This window comes from Psammomys obesus, unplaced genomic scaffold (assembly GCF_907164565.1).
Source record: "Psammomys obesus unplaced genomic scaffold, mPsaObe1.curated_primary_1811, whole genome shotgun sequence".
Taxonomy (NCBI): domain Eukaryota; kingdom Metazoa; phylum Chordata; class Mammalia; order Rodentia; family Muridae; genus Psammomys; species Psammomys obesus.
The window spans coordinates 334,958-355,891 of NW_026596039.1; the positions used below are offsets into that span (position 1 = coordinate 334,958).

The following is a 20,934-nucleotide window of genomic DNA, read 5'->3' on the forward strand; positions in this document are numbered from 1 at the left end:
TAGGTCTGGGCATTCTATCCGCTCTCCCTGCTCTGCATTCCCTTGCCAAGCATGTGCCCCTGGATCTGAAAGCCTGTGGGCATGTGATGATAACTCACCAGTTGTTTACTTGCAGGAGGGTGAGGTTTGTCTGGGCTGCAATCTGCCTCTTCTCATCCTCTGTGGGGTAGGGGTGCTGAAATGAGAGAAGGGCTAATGAGGAATGTACACACATGGGGGCCAGGTCGTCCTGGAGTTAATACCCAAGACGTGGACACAACTCATGGCTAGGGAGCCAAAACCAGGGCAAGGGTACTGCTTGTTCTTGAGGACAATGGACCTGGAGCGCACAGAGAGGCTCCCCCAGCACAGAGCCGCAGTGGTGGTTTCCAGAGCCAGTTCAGTACTGATTGCAAGGCACTTTCCCCCAACTCGCTCTTGATCTCTCAGGAAGGCAGGCTTTCTCAGAGCTAGGATCAACAATGGTCTCCAGGAGGTAGAAAAAAAAGGATGTGAGTGTGTGTGTGTGTGTGTGTGTGTGTGTGTGTGTGTGAAAGCAATCTAAATTAATTGTTATTCATATCTACTCTGTGTCCAGATTTATACTAGGCATTTGGAGAGACAGAATAAACACAATGGTACATTATCACCATTAACCCTTTGAAATGCTTCCATACATTTAACTTTGTTTAATCAAACCAATTCAGACTATGAGGCGGGCTGGGCGGTGGTGACATGTGCCTGTTCTCCCAGTACTTGGGAGGCCAGCATGGCCTATAGAGTGAGTTCCAGGACAGTCAAGAATACACTGTCACTCAAATGGTAGTACCAACTCAGTTCTTCAGACTGTGGCTCTGTATTCCTTGGGGAGGGCTGAGTGGTACAGATATCTCCTGAAATCTTACACTCTTTGGTCTAGCCTTGACTGCATGTTAGTTCTCACTCTTCAACCACACTTCATGAGGACACAGTGAGCACTTAAGAATGTGTCCCACTGCCTTCACACACAGATGAGCAATGATGAAGGAAAGCACAGGAGAAGGTGGAGATGCTGTGAGCACTGAGCACTGTGAAAGCTTAGAAGAAGGCCATATGTGGTGGCCAGAGTCACAGGAAGATGGCTGAGCTGAGTGACATTAAAGAAAGTAAAAGTCTGGGTGTGGTGGCTCATTCCTATAATCCCAACACTTCAGAGGTGAAAGCAGAGGATCAGCTTGGTGTACAGGAGGGTCTCAAAAAAAAAAAAATCTAACAAGGAGACAAAAACAAAGGGAGAACCTGGGAAAGAAGGTCTTCAGGCCAGTGTGTGTGGAGCCAGACAACACTGAGTTAATGTATTTCTATGGCTTTCTGAGGCTCTGGCACAAGGGGCTTGACATTTAGTAGGCATCATGAGAGTCTGAAGGGACCATAGATTCATCCTAGCAGCAGAGGAGACCTGGAGGTCTCGGGGGGCAGAGGACCAAGCCATCTAGCATTCTCAGACTAGGATCATTTCTTCTGTTTGTGTTGCTAGTAGAAAAGAAATGCTTGGGCTCTCTAAAGTCCCAGAGATCGGGGCTCACGAGCTAGCTCTATAAATGGCTAGCTGTGAGACCTCAGGCATGGCATTTAATGAGACAGTATTAAGTTATGTAATGATTAAATACTTGTAAAGAGTTTGTTCTGTGAGGACGGGGTGACACAGGCAAGATGTTTAACGCTCACGGAGGGAGGAATTGGAGTGTTGGAGCCTTGGAAGTGCTGACATTAGCAGTGACAAAGGAAAGCAGCCTTCTCAGCAGGCCTTCATGTCCCCTGACTAAAGCAATCAGGAGCATGTGTTGCTTTAATTCACACCTCTGACCCTGACCATCACACCAGGGCATCTGACCCTATGATTCGTACAATATTAAGAGTCTAACAAGAAGGAATGTACAACAGTGTTAAAATAGCCAATTTCATGCTAATTGGGACAGAGCAGAGGGAGGCCAGAAGGGGAGATGTCAGGCCCTGAAGGGGTGGACAGGCAGGGGCTCTGGGACCCTGGTTATGCTCCCACCCTACTTCACAAGGTCCACAGGAGGGAGCCAAGCAGCTTCTCCTTTCCATGGCTGGCAGATCTGTAAATGATAAAGAATCTCCACTTGTTAGTCACAGAAGGTTGGTTCTGAAACCCTCACAGATAGCAATATCTGTGGATGACTCAGTCTCATTCTATAACATGGCACAATATTTACAATTATATACAATGTATATAGCATATACATCCTACACAGAGCTGGGCACTGAGCACTACGGAAGCTCAGACAAAAAGGAATGGATGGTCTCCATATTCTCCTGGGTGCAGAACATCATCTCTGGATTACTTACGATACCTCAGACAATCACGTGGAAAATCACGTCATTGTATCACACGATTTAGGGAAATAATGTTAAGAAAACTAATCTGTATATGCTTTTGCGATTTTCTCAAATATTTTCAATCCATACTTAGCTCAGTCCACGTGAGGCTGAGCCCACATATGTGTGTTGACCACGTAACAAAACGATATGACAGTTCCATGTACTGCATTACTTTCCTACCACTGAAGTCTCATCTCTCACCTTCCCACTGCAGGTATTTCTGAACGTCACTGAAAATTTATCACAGGTCACGTCCTTAGGGAGGTCTTTCCCCGTTCCCTGAGGCCAAGGTAGTCACCAAGGCCTCTGAATAAGGGCATTGTGCTCATTATACGGGGACATAAGTAGCCACCAGGAAGCTGCGGTCTGCTCTTGGGTGGGAACTCTGGCTTCTTAGAAGTTATTTCACCAGTGCCCAGACCAGTCCTAGGAAGAGCATTCATTTCCAGTGATGATGTGTGAGCATTTGAATCAATAGACACAAGAAGGGCATGTGGAAGAGGTTGGCTCTTGAGCAGAACTGGGTAAGTCATCAGCTTTACCCAGGCTGGATATCTGCTGCTTTCCGAGGGCTAAAAGTCAGAGTCAGCTCAAGTTAGGAGTTCACAGCTGAGAGGAAAGGTGTGTGTGTGTGGCGGGGGTACTTCTACTGAAGATAGTCTATACCAGGGCTCTTTGGGTCATAGAAGAAGAGTGGGTTGGCTACAAGGGAGGTGGGGCCTCAACTGGGCTTTGCAGAATAGCTATGCTATTCCAGTAAGGCAGAGATGGGCCTTCAAGGCAGGAACCTTAAACCACGACTTAAATTAAGCCAGTCGAATGAGCCTCTCTTCCCCTCTTAAGCCTCCAGAGAGGGAAGTCCCCCAGGCTACCATGGAAGGATTATGCTTCCTGTCTCTAAGAAGACTTTGCTGGTGGCACTCAAGGATCTCTTAAACACAGATTGACATACTTCCACCTTACTGGAAGAATGAAGAATGAGTGCTGGCCAATATGCGCTGATTGCTCTTCCGTGACTAAGAATATTAGATCCCTTACTCTTACTGCTAGGCCTCACCACCCCTCCGTCCCAGAGCAGCACCTCAGCAGGCACAAGGTAGAGGCTGTGGATGAATAGAAACACTTAGCCCAGCTTTGGAAACAGGTGTGTGGGCCAGGACATTCCTGGCCCCACAGCCATGTGCCAGGGTTGCAGTCCAGCTTATCCACGCCTCAGACCACATGATTCTTGAGGACAGAGTCAAAATAGTCTTGGCTCCTGGACAGACCACGATTGAGTCAGTGCTACTTTTAGCACAACTGGAAAGGCTTGAGGCCAAGGACAAGAGAGGGAGTGAAATGAGATCTGGGGAGGTAAGCACCGTGTCCTGTGTTCACCAGCTGGAGAAACTCTCCTGCATCGGAAAGGAAGGGCCCAAGCCCCAGCTCCCCCAAGTGGATGACTCTTCCTTGAGAAGGGTAAAGGACTGACTAGCAAATTCCAGATCCTTCTCAGTACCAGCCTGAAGACTTCTACAACTGGGCAAGGCTGCTTGATGGGGAAGAGCCACTGAGCAGAGGGCGGAGTCTTACCCCCACCCCTATCCAGTGGCTGCTTGTTCTGTGTCTTTTGTCCTTAGCTTTCTCTGATTAACATGGAAGTAGAAAAGGCACCCACTTCTTGGACTTCAGAGTGATGTAATGGGCTGACAGAACAAGTATGTTACCCTTGCAGATGCACAGAGGTCTCCCAGACACCTCCAGTTGAGCACTCAAGACAAGGGCTTGAAGTACATGGGTTAAATATGTGTTTTTTGGCTCTCTCTGCAACCTAACCTAAAAAAAAACCCTTCCTCTGCAACTCTCCCCTACTCTACCCTTTATACTGCCACAACTCTTGTCTCCTCCAGCTCAAAGGACACGGAAGTAACTTTTACTTTGAAGACTGAGCTCTGGTCAGAGGAAACTAATCCAGTACTGGCTTTTGTATCTCTGGCAACTTCTTCCATTCAAGGCCACCTGTGATGACGCTTCCACCTCTCTAGCTCATGTGGATCTCACCATTGTGGTTGACTAGGTCACAGAGGAACGGTGACATGGGGAGCATCTGCCTGTGGGTACCAGCAGAGCCCATGCTGCCATGAGGCTCAGTAGGGAGCTGTATTTCCCTTTCCCCAGACATGCTCTGGGGTCTAACAAACCTTTCTTGCTTTCCCCCTCCTGACCACCATGGGGCAGGAACTTGCTTTGGGAGCCTTCATTCTGTGGGAGTGTCACCACTCAGGCAGGCCTGTGACACAAAGGGAGGCAGCCAGTAGGGTCAGAGCTTTGGAACGACCATGTGGCATCACACATCTAGCATGCTACTGCTGCCAGATGCACCCTGATTTCAGAAATGGCCGAGGGGACAAAGCAAGGAAGCAAGCAAGCAGACAAGCAGACCTTAGCAATGGGCCTCCTTCTGCAGCGCTTGCCCTGTTTAGCCTGCCCATTCCTTCTTGATTTGACTCCTGCCCCCTTAAAAACCCAAAGAAAGGCATAGAGAGCAAAGCAGTGTAGTATCACCTACTGCCACACAGCAAAGGCTCATATACCCACCCACCCGCAGGTGAAAAAATGGGAGACTGCTCCCACCCTGGAAGCTTCATCTGCTCCATTCCAACCACTCTCCCAAAGATATATACATACAGTTTAAATCACTTCCTTACTTTTCTTCAGGTCATTCCGCATATAGTCTATCCTGCAACACGATGACTCAGTTTTGCCTTAATTTTTTTTTGTTTGTTCATGTTTTTTTATATTGTTGTGTTTTGTTTTGTTTTGAGCCAGGGTCTCATGTAGCTCAGCCCACATGAACTCACTGTATACGTGAGGATGATCTTGATCTTGATCTTGATCTTGATCCTGCTTCCATCTCCTGAGTTCTGGGATTGCAGCCTCATGCAACATTTTGTTTGGGTTCTGAACATTATATTAATGAGATCATTTGTTCATCCACAGTTCTGAGTGGCAGCAGTTATTCTTGTTGCTATACAGTTTTCTGCTGTGAAACATCCTACCTCCTGCTTTGAGTCTCTAAGCTATTCTTTCTCCATTTCAGCCCATTCACCACACTAAGACTGGTTCTTCCATCCCTGCTCTTGCCCATTTCAAGCCCACCCAGTCTCCTTCCTCCAGCTTCAAGTGCTACCCTAGATTTCCTCCCACTGTAGGGATGGCTTGCTATGTGCCACCCCAAAGAGACAGGATGTCTGTTTTTGAGAAAGGGGACCAAGCATTTCTCTTTATCTCCTCCCCCATCTGCACAGAGAATGCCTGGCCTACTGTGAGTGTGTAGTGTGTACTTGTTAAATGAATTTATGTGGAGGTTTTGGTGTGTGTGTGGGGGGGTGTTGTCTGCAGGTATGAAGGAAGATAGGTGGTCATTCACTGATTCAGACTCCTGAGAATTCTTCCTGGAGGCAAGGCACCCTGCTGCTACTCCTTGACTGATTGTTGAATATTTGTGGGGCAGTCAGGAGGGGGTGCCTAAGAGTCTATCAACACCCCTCCCCAGAAGGGTCCCAGGCGTGCCCTGTGAGTGTGGGTGAGAACATAGTTTCTGAATGGTTTGGATCCTGAACTTGCCTCTCAGTGGATTCATACCTTGGAAAATTTTCCTGTCCTGCAAAGTCAGGACATCATTCCAGCCTCAAGGTACTTAGGACAGTGCCTGTCGCATTCTGTGTGAGTTTGTTAAAAAGAGATTAGAGAGGGAAAGAGAAATCTTCGGCTCGGCGCATGTGCTCTAGCTCTGAAAAAGCTGCGGGTCATCTGTTGGCAGCCAGCTGGAGCCCCACGCCCTCTGTGCAGATGTACCTTGCTCCTGTTTCCTGAACCGCTTCCTTTTCTGCATCCTTGAAGACTGCCCTAGGGCCTGCACACATGTGTGGTTTCTCCTAACTTGTGGCTAACTTGTGTCTCAGGTTTCTTAGGGATGCTGTGAGGTCATGTATCTCTTATGATATTTTTGGAGGGCATCTCTGAAAGCCACCAGTCTCCTGTGGAGTGCTCTGGACCTCTCATGCTCCAACACTCTGCCATCCTCCTGAGGGTGGATCCTCTTCAGTACAATGAGTAGCGGGTGAGAGAACTCTCATGTCATAGCAGAAATTCGAGGCCTAAGTTTCCTTGGCATCAATAGATAAGGTAGCCAAGAACACAGCCAGGGCAGCTTTCTGTCTCCCACTTTGGCTATGCCAAGGTGCCATGTAGGTCAAAATTGCAAGGTCAGAACAGGGATAAAGGGAATTTCATGATGAAAGCATTTTGGAGGGAGGGTTTAGTCCTTTCTGTCAGCAACAATTAAAATGTTAAAATGACAGTTAAAGATGACCGCTTGAGAGATGATTGTCATACAAACGACCACCCAATCCCAAGCCATCCTTAAAGTCCACCCTAAATGGCAGCACTTCTCCCCAGGCCCTGTAAATAAACATCCCCAAACTTCTCAGAGCCCAAAGGGTCCTACAGCCCAGTGTCTTCCTCTGGCGCCCAAGAAGGTCCAGGTGTATAAAGGCAATGATGCCTTACCCCAGCTACGGCTTGGGGGCCTGGATTGGCCAAAGGCCCCTGACGGTCTCCACTTGCAGGATAACCGATGACCTTACTATGCTGAGGAGACTGGGAAACTGGGCTCTGCAGTGCCACCATCACGTGTCACTCAGGTTGCAGGTTGCTCTGATGGTTCAGACAGTCTTTCTGCTGAGCTCCATCTGCTTCTGTCTGCTTTCCAGCAGACTCCTATGAGGTTATATAGAAGTCTATGGGGATGCTTCCCACGGTGACAGTGCGGGATGTCCACAGCAGCTACCTCCCTTTTACAGCTTACGGTGTGTAGAATGCCCTGCTAGAGTGCTGTCAAGGCGCCTAACATCTCAGAAGAGCATAACAATTAGCTGTAGTTATGCAAGTAGTAAGGGACAAGTCAGTGGCAGGGTCCGTATCCCCTGTTTCCTGGACCAGGCTAGTCCATCTCTGCTGCTAGCCACTTGCCAGGCACTGTGCTTTAGAATACACTGTCAATCATCTTCAACACATGATTAGATCTGTCAGCTTTACACAATCTAGAATCACCTGGGAAGAGAGTCCCAACTGAGGAATTGTCTAGATTAGGTTCTTGGGGGAGGGCTGCTTGTAAGGAGGGGATTTCTCTTAATTGTCTTGATAGGGAAAGACTGAGACAACTATGGGCAGTACCATTCCCTAGGCACAGGGTCCCAGACTGTATCAAAAAAGAGAAAGCTAATAAGCAAGCAAGCTCCATCATCCATTTCTCTCTGCTTTGACTGTGGGTGTGATGTCATCAGCTTTTTGAGTTCCTGCTTTGACTTCCCCACAAGATGAACTGTAGCCTGTAGTCATAAGCCAAAATAAGGCCCCCTTTTTCCCCTAAGTTGCCTTTTCTCGGGATATTTAACAACAGCAAGAGAAACAAAATTACAACAGCAGGCACTGCACTATCTGCTTTAGAAGAGGAACTCAAAAGCTAGGGAAGCTGACTGACCTGTTGAAAGCGACAGAGGAAGCAAGCATGGAGCTGAGCAGAACCATTTTGGGTCTACCTCTCTCCCAAGCTCAGTTCCTGATCCTCTGCCATCTACCTTATTTGAACATGCTGCTTCTCCCGTTTGAATGGGTCAGATAGCCATAACCCTTCTTGTCCATTCCCCAGAGGACATGCCTCCTATTGGTCACTTTAACAGACATCTGTGCTCTTTGGCTGGGCACATCACTGAATGTGATGTCAAAGGACTTTGTGTAACCCGATACCTGGCTCTGGGTGTGCTATTCTGTGTCTGACCAGCACAGGCAGCCAGTGTCTCTCACCTTTACTGACTTGCATTCTTGACTCTTTGGAACATGCATATATGTTTTGTTTTGTCTTTGAGACAGGGTCTCATATAGCCCAAGAGAACTCTGAACTCACTACTTGGTTGAGGGCGGCCTTGATTCCTGCTTTTCCTGCCTCTATCTTCCAGGCGTCTAGACTATAGTCACACCCTGGCTTTAAAAAAAGACAACAATAATAGTATGAGCACATGTGCATGTGTCTCTGTGTGTGGTATGTGAGTGTGTGAATGTGTGGCAGTCAGAATACAACCTGTGGGAGTTGGTTCTCTCATTCCACCCTGCGGGCGCTGGGATTGCCAACTCAGACTGCCGGGCTTGGTGGCAGCCACCATACATGCTAACTCATCCTGCTGCTCCAAGTATATCCTCTTTGAAGTCTCCCATTTACTGCCCAGCACCTCTCAAACATCCTAGTTTCTTGTGTCACCACACAGTCAGGATTCTGCATCTAGGACATCCAGGCTCCTAGGATGTCAAGGTCAAATTCCCTGAATATGTCTTTGATGATATAAATAAAGCGTTCCTCAGAGTATGAAAAGAGACAGGACCTAGGAAATTTAACACAACTTCTAGCTCCTCCTCTGGCACCCCATTCTAGCTTGGCTTCTCAACACCTCATGTTAAAGTGTTCTCCAACAAGATGGACATTCTTTACATACAACTAATCTTAACTGAATAAGGAGTAGAGTAGAAAATCTGACTTTGAACTAATTCATGCCAGACTGTGAATGACTAATGGCCCTGTGGCCTTTCCATAGGCACCTGCTTCTCACGATGTAATTTAAAATGTATATTTGACCAGTGGAACTTCAGACAAAAAGAGCAAAAAGGAGAAGGAAGCAGAAAACAAGAATGAATTGGGTCCTTATGTCACTTTCCCGGGTTTTCAGAGGCTGGTAATTCCCTCCACAAATTCTCTCAAATTTCTGTCAAAAATGCCTAAGACAAGTCATATGTCAAGGACCCCCAGGTGACAGTGGAAGCATCTGAAGCAGAGGCTGAGCTTGTGCCAAGTGAAGTATTAAACGCTTGTCATGTTCTAGCCTCACTACAAACCCACTCAAGGTGGATGTCTTATTCCCATTTTTCATCAGAGGAAATAGGCTTAGAGGGGGTCAAAGAACTGACATCAGGTCCACCAAGTGTTGTGTCCTACTTAAGAACCTGCAGAAAACATCACTACATTTAGATCTGGGGGACAGGTGGGTCCTGCCAGTGAGCCAGTGACAAGACTCCAAGACTCCATCTAAACATTTCCTTCAAGGCTTAGCACAGAGCCCTGCAGGGAAGGCGGTGGGGAATGCAATGAGCATCTGTGGGATGGTTGGCAGCACCATTAAGATGCAGAGGCAACTGGCCGATTTTTACCTTCATTATCTTCCTTGGCCCGGAATCCTGTACAGGGCACGAGCTACCCCTGAAGGTGTAGCCAGTTTCTTCCAGCCCCTGAGTCTAGCATGCAAGGCACTAGGAATGCAGGCAAGACAGCTGGGAAGCTGACAAAGACTGTCAGAAATCCTGCTAGATCCACAAACATCCAGAGCAGTGTTCCCCAGAGTTCAAGATGGATACAGCGTAAGTGTCCCTCAACTGAAAAGGAATAAGCACAATGTGATCTAGACCCACAGTGGAACAATGTCAGCCCAAGATAGAATGACATGCTTAGTGCAAGCACGGGCCTTGACAACAAGTAATCTACCACTGAGCCTCCAGCCTCAGGATGCTAGTTAAAAGAACACAGTCACAAAGACCGTATTATTATCTACTTGAGTGGGATTTCTGGAAGAGCTGATCCAGGTAGAGTCCAGGCTGTTAGAGACTTGGGGTATTGGCTGATGGCTGTGGGATTTCTTTTGGAGTAAGGCAAATACCTGGAATTAGGTAGGTGTGACGATTGTGTAAGAGTATAAATATACTAAGACCCATGTTATTAGTTTTATTTTGGAGAAAGAATATCTCTAGCCCGGGCTGGTCTTAAATTTGCTGTGTAGCTTAAACTTGCTTTGACCTAAAACTTCTGATCTGTCTGCCTCCACTTTCCTGGTACTGCGATTACATGAATGTGCCATGACACCCAGTATATTCTATGCTGAAGATCTGTCTTGCTAGGCAAGCATTCTACCAACTGAGCCACGCACCCCTACTCTAGAATCACATATTTTGAAGGGTAAATTTTATGGTAAGTGATGTTTCCATTTAAAAAAGTCACAGAGAGGAAGCCCCCCTGGTACCTCTTTTGCCCTCTGATTTTCTTTTTCTTTTTTTTAATTATAGAAGGGTTCATAAGAGGACCTGGTCTCTGTGTGGCTGGGGTGGAGGTGGTAGTGTGTGGAGCACAGCTGGGCCCTGGCTTCAAGCCACACCAGCACAGCTGGAACCTGGCTTCAAGCCACACTAGCCTGATGAAACAGATGGGCGGGGAAGGGTGTGTATGAGGCAGCTTCCCTGTAAGCTCTAAAACCTGAGCCTGGGTGCATAAAAATCCCATAACTCTCCCACAGCAGGTCTCTGGCTGAGAGGAGAGGGGCTCAGTTTTGCCTTGCCCAGACTTTGGTATGAACATGGCATATCTGCTTCCTGAGGTCAGTGTGAAGGCAGTAGAGCCAAGTGAGTAGGAGATTAGAACCTTGGGTCACACTGCTGGGGGTTCAGTTCTCGTGTGTCCTTATCAGCTGTGTGATCTCGTGGAAAGTGAGTCTTCTCTGAGCCTCGCTCTTGTCACTAGTACCACAGGACAGTAGACCCTACCTGCTAGCGCTTGTTAAATGTGATGCACTAAAGTGCTGAGCATAGATCAGCAGCCGCGGGGCATGGTGGGTCCTGCTGGGGCTTGGGCTCTTCTCCAAGACCTCCTGGCACACAGAGGATCATCAGGTTTAGGAATGGAAATGGGTAGAACTGCTGACATGTCAGGGTGGCAGGAACTGGGAGTAGCAGGAGTGGCATTACAGCTGAGGAGGAGGAAGAGTGATTTTCCCTCCTCCATGGGGAGGATCCTCTCCCAGGGATTTCTGTGTGACCTGGGTTCCTGCGGACCTATTGCTTCCAGCTGGAGTTTAGCCTCTCTTGGCCAAGAAGAAATAGCAAGAAAATGTCACCAAATTCTTCAGGGACTGGAAGCCAGCAGCTAAGGATGACAGTGTCTCCATCTCATTTCAGCCTGGTAGCTAAGAAGGCCCTGGAGTTAACCTCCTGCCTAGGGTGCTGTCTATCATCTCAGCGCATCTCTGCAACTGCTCATGCCACAGACCAGTGCAAACAGGAGGCCTGTGACAGGGGACAAAAGCAAGAAATGCAACTTCTGCCTGATGGAACAGCAACAGGAAAAGCTAGTGTTTGTAGAAGGGCTCAGAATCACTCATTAGCCAAGGTGGCAGATTATGGGATGCTCTGTGCATCTCCAGTAAACCATCGGCTGGTTCTAGACCCATGCTGGGGATGAATAGAGCGCTTTGTGGAAGCTTCGCCAGACACATTTACCGCTTATCGGAAAGTCAGCTGTGCTTGTATTCATACTGGTGTGTGCCAGTTACACATGAGCTTGCGATTCTGTGACGTAGTGATTGATATATGGTGCAAAAGGAAAGAATTATTGTTGCTCAAAAAACGAGGTAGAAAGCTTTGGAAAATTTGAGACTCAAATTTGCTTTAAAATGCTGACTACCTCAGATTGGGTAGGACACACACAAGAGACTGGAATGAAGATGCAGAAAGATCCTATAGCCAGATTAGAGTTACCAAAGTCAATGTTCTTATTCCACCTGACGCGACATTGGAATTCAAGGATGTTTTATTCTAAAAAAGGTTTAAGCAAGTAAAATGATAAAGTTTAGTCAGAAAAAAAGATGTTGGCTCTCTACCAAAAGATTAGCAAATGAATACATTTTAAATTAACATAAAGCATTTTTGTGTGTGTGTGTGTGTGTGTGTGTGTGCGCGGTTGCTCCTTTTTTAATCTAGCCTTTCAAATTAACCAACCCTTAAACTAGCTGTGCTGAGACAGAAGATTTATGGTGCCTGGATGTCTATTGGTCCTTCACACCTCCTCCTTTCTCCTAAAGTTGGGCAGCAAGTACCTACCCAATGTGTGGAACCATGAGTGTTCCCAACCACTGTGGTCCCAGAGTTGGTTCTCAGAGCAACAATGACATTATCGTAGGTAATTTAGAGTTCATCTGTTGAAATAAGCCTCAACATTATCCTTCCTGCAATGTGCCATGTGACCTAGGGTATAGGGCTGGGGAGATGACCAGGGGGTGAAATGGATGAATCTGGATCTGGATCCCTAGCACCCCTGGAAAAGCTGGGTGAAGGACAGATGCAACTCTGGCACTGAGTGTTTCTTTTCTGACAGGATCTCACTAGGCTGCCCTTTATGCTACATAAATCAGGTTGGCTCTGCACTCACAGAACACTGCCTGTCTCTCCCCGTAGGCACTAAGATTAAAGGTGTGCACCACTACACCTGGCTTGTAAACCCAACACTGTAGGTTTGGAGACAGGGGAACCTTGGGGATTGCCTGAAACAGCAAGCTGCAGGTTCTGTGAGAGATTGTGTCCCAAAAACTAAGGTGAAGAGTGATGGAAGAAGGCACTGGACATTGACCTCTGGTCTCTGTATGCATGCAACAGGAAGTGCAACCCACCCTTTTGCACCCAATACACATACATACACACACACATGCACACACCTTCTCTCTTCCTTTCCCCCCACATGAGCACACCCTCTCTCCCTTCTCTCTCTCTGTCTCTGTCCCTTTCTCTGTCTCTCTTCTGTCTCTGTCTCTCTCTCTCTCTCACACACACACACACACAGTTTTTTTTTAAAGTAGACAAAATTTTGTAGAACCCAAGTTAGCCCAAACAGTTCATCTTGGGATGGCTTTTTAGAAGACCCAGTAAGTCCTAAGAAAGTCCATACACTGTAAATCAAAGCTTTGAGGCTCACAGAATGATGCACAATCCCTATTCTTGGGAGATTTGCCACAGCTGGAGAGACTATGTACTTAGACAGACACACCCATACCCACAGCAAGCACTATAGAAAGTTTACTCTCAGTGTCAGAGGATGGCAAGATCAACAGGTACTTTAACTCTAAATGACAAATCAGCTACTCACCTCTAGATTTCACAAATACTAGGACTCAAGCCTTAAAAACCTTACTTGGAGCTCAGTGTAGTGGTACACAGCTGTAATTCTAGCATTTTGGGAGACTGTAACAGAATGATCATGAGTTTGAGGCCAGCCAGGCCTCATAGTAAGACCCTATCTCAAAAGCAAAACCAAACTGTATACAACTTTGCTCTTCGTTCATTGTAGTAGAAAGTCCAAAAGGGAAGAGTTTCTCTTTGTTGTTTTTAGGCAGGGTCTTGCTATATAGCCCCGGCCAGCCTTGAACTTATGCTCTTTTTGCCTCAGCCCATCAAGTACTAGAATGTGTACTACCACCATGCCCAGTGAACAGTTTATTAAGGGCTGACCTTAAAGGTCTGTATGTTTGTCCTCTCTCTCAGCTTTCACCACTCTGAGAAATAAATGCCATTGGCATTATCGCACCACCAGTAGAAGAAGCAGTCCACGCCCTAATGTACCTGTCTTCGAGCCTGTCTTCCCTCTAGTGTGTCTAGTCACCAAGCGCTTTTCTCACCAGTGTCTCTGCTGGTACTGGGGAATGAGAAGGTTGTCTGTGTGCACAGGTGACCATGCTTCTCTTGGTGCTTCTGCCTGTGTGGTTCAGACACGGTCTGCAGAGGATGGCTAACTGAGTATGCTCATTTTGATAGAGTTCCCTAGGCTTCTTCTGTTTAACCCATGAGTTCTGAACTCTTTGGAAGCCCAGGGGCCACTCTCACCCTGACTTTCAAGGCTACCACAATGAAGGCACTGATTGTAGGAGGACTGTGCCAACACAGGTTGCTTCCAGGATGGAGAAAGTATTATGTACTTGCCCAGTGCTTGTCCCCATCACCTCCTGTGTTCACAGTCTTCTTCATTTTTGAACTAGTAGTAGCAGCAATTACTCTGAAGTCCTTGGGCTCTAGTTCCACATAAACCTCCTTCTTTGATCTGCCCTGTAGCTGATGATCCAGCATAGCCTTCTTCTGAGATCACAGTTTCTGCATCCAGAGTGTGGTACCTACGCAGTGGGCTACTTATCACCTCCTTTTGCGATTCCACACCCCCAACATGCATATACACAAACGCGCGCGCATGCGCGCCCACACACACACACACACACACACACACACGCACTCACCATGAGATGCTGGAAAAGCCAAGAACGCATTATATTGGTGGCATGCTTGGGCAAGACTCCTCGTTTGTTCTTGGACTTCTTATCCTCATTGTCCAGGAGGGAGGTGAGGTCAAGGTTAACCTTCAGGGCACGTGAAGAAAAAATCAGCATCAGCAGCCTGTGTGGCCAGCGGCTAGGGACCTGTTGCCATAGTAATGGCACACTCTCACTGCCAACCCCCTTTTCCCAAGTTATTCTTGGGGCCCTGGGGAGGTCACCTTTTTCTCTGACCCCATACTACCCCCTCAGAGAATGGAGATGATGTTTGGGGTAAGAGGAGTAGTGTAAAAGGAGGAAGAGGAGGGGAAAGGGGGGATGGGAGAGGAAACAGCAGAGAAGGGTCATGCAGAGAGCACTGAAGGTGAAAATTTACCACAAACCATCCAATAGTTATTAGCATTTCTGTGATACTTTTACACTTTGCAAAGCACTTTCTTGTCTCTCACCGTGGTTAATCTTCATCACAGCCATGTAGGTTGGCTGTGATGGTATTAATCCTTCTTTATTGATAAGAACTCAGGCTCAGAGAGGTAGGGAATTCATGCAAGATCACAGTTAATGTCAGATCTCAGGCGTCTGACTTCAGAATCTTTCTATAGATCTGAACTCTATATTACTGAGGTGCAGAGTGATTGGAGCTGAGATCAAGCACAGGAAATGCAGGGTCCTTTGATTTAAACCCTGGAGGCAAAGAAAACCCCAGGGCTGATAAAACCTTGCTTAGATCCAGCCTCCTGTCCAGAAAGCAGCGTTTTAGAGCTTAGGATTAAGTGAGCTACTTGCAGCAGCGCCCGGCAGACAGTAAACTATCCCAGACACCCTCCCACTGTTCATGCACAAAAGCACACACCTACACACACTCACCTGTGTATTCTGGATCTGGATGGCTCCCTGGGGGATTGCTTGGGTGACCACCTGACCCTGGGAGGTTACCATGGTAACCGGTTGATATAAGGCTCCACCTGAGGAGACAACCAGTTTTGGGGTTCCCTGCCACGGGGGTGTGAAAAAAAGCCAAGGCAAGCAGGGTCCCCAGTTGCTTGGCACTCACAGGTGAAGATTCTTGGGGACAGGGGCAGGATGTATGTTTGCTCGCCTTGTAGGAGAGGAATGGGTGAGGTGAGAGAGGATGTCCAGAAGGAAAAGCAGAGCCTCTGGTGGGAAGTATTTAGGAGAAGGGACAAGGCCTTACTTAATCTTGAATGTGTGTGTGAGGCTTGGGGGTGGGGAGAAGGAGTATCATGAGATTTTGACTTAAAATTGTTCCTACCCATCGTGATCAGGTCCTGGTGCTCACCGTGTGCTGAATGCTTTACTGAAGTAACTAAACTGGAAGTCCCTCCCTTAGCAGAGGACACCCCCTAATCCCAGAATTCCCTAGAGGCACCCCTTCTTCTCCCAAGATGCTTCCCACAATCCCCAGAACCCTGCACCAACCTGACACGACTTGTGAGTTGACGGTTGTCATGGCGATGTTGCCCTGCTGGAGTGCTGAGGCTGGGACCACAATCCCCTGGGGGTTATTGGAGACTCCAGACATGGAATTGGGGGAATTCTGCAGGAGGTCCTGGCAGTAAGGGAGGGGTGGTTTGTGATCATGTCCCCAAGAGCTTAGATGCTTCAGTTCCAAACTCTTCCCCCTCCCTCTCTGCTACCAACACCCCAACTCCTGTTCCTCCCCCACACAAACCAGAAGGCAGTTCTCAGGACTGTGAATAACAAGTCCCGAGCTGAGAATAAATAAACAAAGGCCCATAATAGTCCTATACTTATATTTCATCCCACTGGCACCATGAGGCACAAATGATCCCCTGAACGTCAGGGTCTCATTTCAGCTACAGTTTGGAATCTGCAGTTACGAGGTCTGGGTTCCAAGCCTGGAGACTCTTCTTTAATCGGTCACGGTGTGTTCCAGGCTTTGGAGTTTTAAAACCCCCCAGGAGATCCTGACTTGCAGAGACCCTCCATTCACTTTCACTCAGATGCATGCTCAACTGCTCAGATGTTCACCCTGACCCTCCCCTCCTCCAGAATGTATCTCTAGCACAAAGCAGCCTCCAATGTTTTATTTGTTTGTTTATTCACCCTTTGCAGTGTTGGGGTTTGTGCACACGCCGGGGCGCCGGGCAAGTGCTCTGCCACCTAAGCTACACCCTCATCTCCCCCACCCCCCAATGATATGTCTTTGTACATTCATAGCACCTATATTATGATACTAAAATATTTGTTTAAAAAAAATATGGCCAACTTTTGTCACTGTATAACTTGTCTTCTAGCAACATCGCATATAAACCTTGACTTGAGCACATGTTATCGACTCTTCTGACTTCTCTGAATTCTCAACACAAAATTATACTGGGAACACAATCCCCTCTGCTCAGATTGCTAAGCAGTTTGTTTTCGCAGTAGGAAAGGCAACTAAGGAGATAGGTTTTTTTCCCTGATGTCTTGTTCCCCTCATCATTCTCTTCTAGCAGTCAGTGAGGAAGTCCTAGGATTTGATTTTGAGGGTCTCCTGACACCAGAGGAAGAGGCTTAGCTCCAGACCTCCAGGATGAAGCAATGGGCCCTTCCTGCTTTCTCGGCACCTGTGCATGGTGGCTGGCTGCTCGAAAGATTTGTGCAAGAGAAACTGAATGTGTGAGAGATGGGTGTGTTTAGGTTTGGAGAGAGCAGGAAAGAAGGCAATAAGGTACAGAGGAGGGAAGCCTGGGAGCCCAGCATGGCTGTCTGAGTCCTTCACAGCCTCAGATTGTTCAAGCCCAGAATACAGGGCTTGAACAAGTTACTGAACCCAATGAACATTAAGGCCCACATTCCAAAGCTTAAAGCTGGGGTCATAAGGCATGATTAGTAAAGACTTGGAGACAAGTACGTGGCCAAGAAAATAGCGTAAACCTAGGGGTAGGATGACCACAGCTTCCTATCTTTTATTTTAGGACTTTAAAAAGTTGGGCCTTTGGCCTTCAGGGGAGGCTTGGAATCTGGACTGAGGAGATAGGTACCCACAATTAGAAGATAGCTCTAGTCAACAACTGCCTAATGATAGATACTAAAGAAAGGAAAATGCCCCAAGCACTGAGCACAGTCATAACACTGTTTCTTCCACTGTGACATCAAGCAAGTCAGCAGAGCCTGGAGGGAAGGGGAGGCCAGCAATGATGTGTCTCCTCCCAAGTTACCACTTTTACACTGCTGGATCATCCCTGGTCCAGAGCTGGGGGAGAAAACCCTACAGATAAGCAACACCAGGCCCTGGAGTCCAGTCCTCCATCCCACCCACTGCCGTACGGGGCCTCTGGATCTGCTTCTTGAGGAGGGTAAGGCAAGAGAATTCAATTAAAAAAGAATTCAATTCTATTGTTAGTTCTTCTTGGTCTTGGTGACCTTGGGGGAAGGGAGAGGCAATTCATGCCTTGGCTTCCCCTCTGGGGGGCTCTGTGGGAGCTTTCCACCAATGAGATCTGTACAGTCACACAAATGGAGTTGAAAACTGAGCTTGGCACGCCAAAGCCTAGAATCCGCAAAAAGCTACTGCATGTGCCAGCCTCCTGAGGAGCACAAGAAAATAAACTCTGAAGGTCCTAGTGGCTTACCCAAGTCACACAACTGATTGTCAGTCAAAGGACTAGATCCCCCCTTTCCCCCAGCCACAAATACTGAATACCTACTTTGAGCTTCGAGGGGCTACTTGAATCCTACCTACAGAAGGTGAAAACAACCCCAAGTCCAGAAGCAGCATAAAGAAGACGCCATCTTGGGAATCACACTGTGCCCCTCTGGAGGCCTTACGTTCTTATAGCAGTGGTTCAAGCTAGTATCCAGGAGCTTTCAAAGCCTGAGTTTTCAGTCATGAGGCTTGAGAGCTCCTGGTGCCAGCTTCCCATACAATCCTTCCCACAGGATGGAACCAGTCCTAAAGATGGTTGAAGCAGAAGTGAACTTATTCAGTAGATTTAATAGAAGGGACCCCAATGTCATTAGGACTAAAGCCCCCAGAAGTAGCTACTCAATAATCTCTCATTTGGAGTCAGCTATGCTGTGGTACTCCAGGTAGAGATAAGTCAGAAATTTAAATATAAGCACTTGTCCTAGACTCTCTTTACCACCCTGAAGTATCTAGCAAGGTCAGGACAACACAAAGAAAAGTGGCATACGTAAAAGACATGCCTTCTGGGATTCAACTAACACATACTGATTTTTTTTTTTTTTAACCAAAGACAGAAGGGCAAGCCCTACCTGGACACCTCACCTACTTACGCAAACTCTGGCAGCTTATCTTCCTGTGGCTTGGAAAGCCTCCATGCCCATTTACTCGGTTTGAAGAACTAAAGGCAATTTTTGTTCTGGCTTGGATCATTTTTCACCTCTGCTCCACCCTTCTCTTGTTTGGCTGTGAGGTGCTGAGAAGCAGCCAAAGCATACCAGCAAAAGGGTAGAATGGAAAACTTCGGGGGTAGAGGCTGCAGGTAGAGCCAGGGTTGGCAACATCTTAGCTGGGGCAAGAAAAAGAAAGTGAAGTCCTGGCTCCCCTGCGTTTGGTGCTCGTCCCCTGCATCTGCAAACAGGGCTGTCTCACAAACCTCCTGAGTTCTCAGATTTTTTTAAAGAAAAGTATTTGTTTCATTTTGAATTACGCATGGATGTACACATACGTCCATGTAAAGGCACGTGCACACGTGGGTGCAGGTACCCTCAGAATCCAGCAAAGGCCATTGGCTCCCCTGGAGCTGGAGTTATAGGCAGTTGTGAGTCACCTGATAGGAATGCTAAAAACTGAACTTAAGTCCTCTGCAAGAGCAATACATGCTCCTAACCACTGAACCATCTCTCCATCCCACACTGGGACGTTTTTAAAGACATGGGTCCTCAGGGCCACTGAAACAGACCCTCAGCAATCTGTATTTTCAAAACTTTCCTCAGCTAGCCTCAGATCAGCTAGCATCACATGGATCTGGAGATTTCCAATTTCCTATATGCATGCACATCAAAAGATGTTCATTTACCACTTGATTTCATGTTAATCTCACCATCACCTAACTAGGTCAACAGGTGAGAGATTGTCCCATTTTCCTTGAAAGGACTGAGGTCCAAAGAATGGAAGGGACTTCCTTGACTCAAATAGCTGTCAGACTGCGCCTTGAGTGTATGATGGAGGCTAGCACAGAGTGGAAATGAACTTTGGAGTTAGATCTACGGGCTCTACAACAAAATACATTGCCTGGCACTGAGTTTAATGATTTCTTCTCCTCTCCATATGGCCAAGGTCACTTGAGTGGCAGAACAGGGGTTAAAATTGTCTTCAAAATCCTAGAGCTTTGGTGTCCTTTACTTAGCAGCAGCAGAAGCTGAGCTGAGGCTGCACACCCAGGCACACCTTGACCTCATTGGTGGTCTCATCCAATGTACCTCTGAAGCCTGGTACTAAGCCTCAGGAATCTAAGCATAGCCCCTGCCTCAGAAGAGAGCAAATACTTCACCTTGCTATGACATCAGCTTGCACATTAGTCTAAGGCTCTGTGGAACGGTGACAAGGCAGTTCTAACTCTCTAGGGACAGTCTCGGTCTTTTCTGAAGAAGCCAGCGAGGTAGCAGTGGAAGCCCTGGGGAATTACCTATCAGCTAAATACATGGTACCATTATCTCCTCGACAGCTTCCTCAGAGGCTTATCTGACTCTGTACCCCGGTGGCCGCTGCAGTGTGGCCTCACAGAGAGACAACCACCATGTAGTGAGAAGCACTGTTGCGGTGTTAGTGGCCATTCCAGCATCCCTGCTTGAACTGTCCAGGCACCAGGCATGGAGGGCCGCTTGTCCAGCCCACAAACTCTGCCGTGTCTCCCTGGGGAGCCTCTAGAAGCCTGGGCTCCACAGGTGGTATTAGAAGCCTGTGCTGTCCCATCCCCCCCCCCCACCACACACTGTTTATTTGAGACATAAAAGCAGTGAGTCTCTCAGAAGGCGCTGATCAAGGGGGAACAAGTTTACAAAAGCAGAGAACTTGTGCTTCAGGAATGCCACCAGCAACACCCTTACCCCTGTGCTCATCACTTATTCTTATGGACACAGTGGTCATCATTTGAGTTTTAGTCCGAGTCTCATTTTTGGAACAAACAAGATGACTTCTTCAGAGGAGGGGATTTACTAAGAAACAAGAGAGGCTTTGGGGTGGCTCTTGAGAGTATGTGTGTGGGGTACCAGGGCACACAAAAAATGACTGAGACTACAAATTTAGATATGTGATCTGACTTCATCTGGGAAAAACTGTCCCTCTCCTGAGTCGTCTGTCTTCACTTTAACAGGGAAAGGACCTCAGAAAGTTATTTTTCATCCACAGAAGATAATTCTTGGGAACACACACACACACACACACACACACACACACACACACACACACACACAC

General features: G+C 47.4%; 1 protein-coding gene across 2 annotated transcripts in view; it reads right to left on the bottom strand.

The window, feature by feature from the left end:
- Pknox2 (PBX/knotted 1 homeobox 2) overlaps positions 1-20,934 on the bottom strand; it is a 258,062-nt gene that overhangs the window by 4,277 nt on the left and 232,851 nt on the right. For both annotated transcript variants that reach the window (XM_055622368.1, XM_055622367.1), the window contains 4 exons: positions 15,969-16,098; positions 15,396-15,493; positions 14,493-14,612; positions 99-175 (listed from right to left, as the gene is read on the bottom strand). In XM_055622368.1, coding sequence (XP_055478343.1) covers positions 99-175; positions 14,493-14,612; positions 15,396-15,493; positions 15,969-16,098 — 425 coding nt within the window. The remainder of the gene's footprint in view (positions 1-98; positions 176-14,492; positions 14,613-15,395; positions 15,494-15,968; positions 16,099-20,934) is intronic.